A 4,088-nucleotide genomic window follows, 5' to 3' on the forward strand; every position below is an offset into this window, starting at 1 on the left:
TCCTCATCCCTCCAGGGCAGGGCAGCTGGGTGGGGAATGCAGAGGATCTCCTGCAGCACTCCTGGGGCACCATCCCACGTTCCCTTTCCCACATTCCCAGTGCAGTGGGGTCACTGGTGCTGGGACAGTGCCAGCAGCCCCAGCCCTCGGTGCTGCCCCTGTGCAGCTCTCCCCGGGCTCAGGGAGTGGCACAGACTGGAGCTGGCTCTTCTCCCCTCCCTGGGTGTCCCACAGCTCTGGTCAGGAGCGGGCTGGGGGAGCCTCACTGGCGCCAGTGTCCCCAGTGCCACCCAGCAGGCCAGGGGACACCAGCCCAGGGGAGAGAGGAGCAGTGTGGGCAGGGGAGCAGCAGCAGGATGCACTCACAGGGAGATGTTTGCAGCCCTCAGGTGTCCATGGGTCACTTAAAGCTGTGGCAGGGGGGTGGCACTTGGGCAGTGATGGGAACCAGGGAGGCTCCAGGGCTCTGCTCCTCCCCACAGGGTGCTGCCAGCCCATCCATCACCCCACGGCTCCCTGGAGCTGGGCTGAGGGAGCCTGGCCTGGGAAGGAGCAGATGACCCTCCCTGCTGACTCTGGGAGCAGGAGCCCCTGCTGGGAGGAGGGGGAGCGGGGTGCTGGCAGCGTGGCTACTGGCAGAGCTCTGCTGGCTACTGCTGCCCTGGCAGCCTCACGGGGCCTGGCCCCCACCCAGAGGGATCTGCAGCAGGGTGGGGGACTGCTCCATGATGCGCAGCAGCAGCTGGTCGATGTAGTTCTCCAGTTCATGGATGTGCTCCTCCTTCTTGCTCAGCTCGCCCTCCTTCTGCAGCAGCAGCTGGATCAGCTCGTCGTGGGTCAGGTGGTAATACTTGGCTGACTGGTCCAGCTGGCCAGGCTCCTGCTGGGAACCAAGAGGGACATTCAGGGACTGGAAGGAAAAGCTCCTGGGAACATCTGTGGGATGCAGCAACAGGCAGAGCACTCCTGCTTTCCGTGGCCGTCATTCCAAACTGGAGAGGCAGGAGCAGCATGGGGGGCCCACAGAGACCTCGTGTGCTCACAGAGCCACAGCTGAACTCCCTGCAGCACCCACAGGGATCCTGAGAGCAGCAGGGCTGGCCTTGTCCTTCGCTCAGGTGAACCCCAGCAGCGTTTTCCACGTGACACTGGGGAGTGGGAGAGGACAAAGGGATGGAGGGGTGACCCTCAGAACAGCCTGTGTGTCCCCAGAGGAATCACAGGTGCTCTGCTGGCCCCAGCACAGCAGGGTTTGGAGTATCCAGGTCAGCAAAGCTCCAGGAAGGACCTTTCCCCTGCCAGGATGAGGAACCCCTCAGACCATCAGGCAGGTACTACACCTCCCACACCTCGTGGAGACCAGGCTGGATGGGGCTGGGAGCAGCCTGGGACAGTGGGAGCTGTCCCTGCCCATGGCAGGGTGGCCCTGGATGGGCTTTGAGGTCCCTTCCATGCCAAGCCCACGTTTGTACAAGCAGGGGTTCCCTGCTCAGTGACACCCCAAGCAGTGCAGGTGGTGGTGGCAGAAGGATGGGGTGAGGAGCTGCAGAGCCTCTGGGCTCAGGGGAGAAGGGAGGAAGAGCAAGCAGAGGCTGGATCCACACATGGCAGGAGCCTGTCTCCCCCAGCCCTGCCTCCCCCAGCCCTGTCTCCCCCTGTCCTGTCTCCCCCAGCCCTGTCTCCCCCAGCCCTGCCGCAGCCTCAGCTCAGGGGAGGCTCCTACCTTTAACTCGGGCTCGTTTTTGTCGGGCTGTGGGGCCGGGGCCACGGGCTGGACGCTGCTCGTGGTCACCATCTTCAGCCTCTCCAGGCCATTGCTGAGCGCCGAGCTCAGGCTGGCCCTGTGCTGCTGCCTCCTGTCGCTGGAGCCGTCCTGGGCAGCGCTCAGGGGCTTCACGGGGTGGGGGCTGCGGGAACAAGGCACAGTCAGCACCCCCGGCTGCCCCCTGCCCTGGCACTCTGCAGGGATGGAACAGCTGAACCCAGCTGAGCTGCTCACAAAGCCCCGAGGAGAGGCAGCAGGGTGGGGCAGAGCTCTGCTCCCACCCAGCAGGAGATAAGGAGCCCCAGCAGGTGTGTGGATGAGATACTGGTGCCCACTCTGCACTGGCCAGCAGCACTGGGAATGCTGTGGGGCACAGCTCCCGCCTGCCAGGGCTTCAAACACAGCTCCAGGGTGACCAGAGGCTGCTGCATCCACTGCCCACAGCAGCTTTCTGCTGCCCAGGGACCCCCAGACTGGCCTGGGGTCACCACCGATGCTCCAGCACAGAGGTGAACGTCACCTGCCTGAAAGCCACCCCAGAATTTGTCCCCCTCCACCAGGCCAAACGCAGGGTGAGGAGCCCAGCTAAGGGGGAACCACATTTTCATTTCTTTTTGCCTCACTTTTCACCCAAAATGTTCTTCCTGGGCTTGAACAAAGTCCAGTTCATTCTCAGCATGATGGAAAGAGAAGTGACCTGATGCTCCCTCCCTGCAAGGAGCAGGCACAGCTGTGCATCATCCTGGNGGAGATGAGGGAACAGGAATTGCTGGAAAGGTGGAGATGAGGGAACAGGAATTCCTGGAAAGGCAGGAAATGTGGAAGCACCTATTGCTGGAAGCAGGAGATGTGGAAGCACCTACTGCTGGGAGGGCAGGGAAGCAGGGAACAGGAATTGCTGGGAACAGGAGACGAGGGAACAGAACAGCTATTGCTAAAACCAGGAGATGTGGAAGCACCTATTGCTGGCAGGGCTGCACACCTGGTACAACCTGCTGAGCTCTGAGAGTAACTTTTGATATTCAAGTGCAAAACATTCAGGCTTTTGGAGCAAAACAAGGCAGAGCTGACTAAGGCAGAGGGGGCTGAGGGAGGTGGTGAGACACGATGGGAGAGGAGGGATGGCTGGGAAGGAGGTGCCTGGGATCCACAGAAACATTGGCACTTGTGTGGGGAGCAGTGACACCCATCCCTGCCCCACACAGCGGCTGTGAGCAGCCCCAGCTCCCTGGGAGATGCTGGCTCTGCAGCTCTCCCGTCAATGCCCTCCTGAGGAATTCCTCTCTCCCTTTTCCCAGCACCCATTCCCGTGCCCACAGCTCCTCCTGAGCTCCTGCAGCTCGCAGGGACACGGGGGGCACCCAGAGAGGGGCTGGGCTGCAGGCAGGGCTCACAGGGTCCTGGCACCTCCTGAAACGGGAGAAACTCTTCCCTTGGGCACTCCCAGCCCACCCCAGCACCACAGGGAACAGAAACACAGGAGCAGCAGCTGGAGCAGGGCAAACCCTCAGGGATTTTCCAGCAGGAAGGAGAGGGAGGTTGGTGGCTGGTGCTCTCCAAGGGAGCAAATCCTCCTCCTCCTCCTCCTCCTCCTCCTCCTCCTCCTGCAGGGTCCAAGAGGACAGGAGCAGAGCTCTTTCTCTGTATTTTATCCAGGCAGCTCCTGATCTCTGTCCTTGCCCTGAGGTGCTGTGCAGAGCTCCTGCAGGGACCCCGGGCACCTGCACAGCCCGTGGGGAACAGTTAACTCCCTTTTCTTGGCTGAGAAGGAAAACGGGAGGAACCTGCCCCAGGCAGGCTGTGTGGGACTGAGAATTGCATTTCAGAGCCTTTTTGGGGTAGGAAACTGCTACTGGCCTATGGCAAAAGGCACCATTCTTCAAAGTCATGGCCTGGATTGAAGCAAGTGAAGAGCAGAGCAGGGAGGTTTTACAAGAACCCAGTGACTGTGGGACACAGAGAAGAGGGAGAAGGTGCCTTTCATATTGAAATCCCACTCCAATGGCCCCTCTGCCTGCACAGGCACCGTCTCCAGCCAAAATCCTGGCAGGAGGAGGGAGGGAACAACATCCCTCCCATCCCCTGGCTCAGAACCCCCACATCAGTGGCTCAGCCAGGTAAATCCGAGCCCTTTGGGTGCTCACTCAGGGCTCAGAGCTGACCCCAGCGTGGATGGGATCAGGGGAACAGGCTGGGCTCTGGGAATTGTGGGTTGTGCCAGGAGTGTTTGGGGTGCCTGAGCCTGCAGGGGCTCTGCAGAGGGGTCAGACCCCCAGACCTCACTGCAGGGCCCTTTTCCTGCTGTGCTGGGACAGCCCAGGCA

At 61.4% G+C, this 4,088-nt stretch overlaps 1 protein-coding gene across 3 annotated transcripts in view; it reads right to left on the bottom strand.

The window, feature by feature from the left end:
- Positions 1-6: 6 nt before the first annotated feature.
- The window catches only part of RAB11FIP5 (RAB11 family interacting protein 5), a 30,373-nt gene continuing 26,291 nt past the window's right edge, over positions 7-4,088 (bottom strand). For 2 of the 3 annotated variants that reach the window (XM_033511584.1, XM_033511586.1), the window contains exons 4-5: positions 1,724-1,907; positions 7-883 (exon numbers count right to left, since the gene is read on the bottom strand). In XM_033511584.1, coding sequence (XP_033367475.1) covers positions 671-883; positions 1,724-1,907 — 397 coding nt within the window. In that variant the 3' untranslated portion in view covers positions 7-670. The remainder of the gene's footprint in view (positions 884-1,723; positions 1,908-4,088) is intronic. The other variant, XM_033511585.1, reaches the window with a different exon arrangement.

Source organism: Parus major, unplaced genomic scaffold, assembly GCF_001522545.3.
Source record: "Parus major isolate Abel unplaced genomic scaffold, Parus_major1.1 Scaffold361, whole genome shotgun sequence".
Classification (NCBI taxonomy): Eukaryota; Metazoa; Chordata; class Aves; order Passeriformes; family Paridae; genus Parus; species Parus major.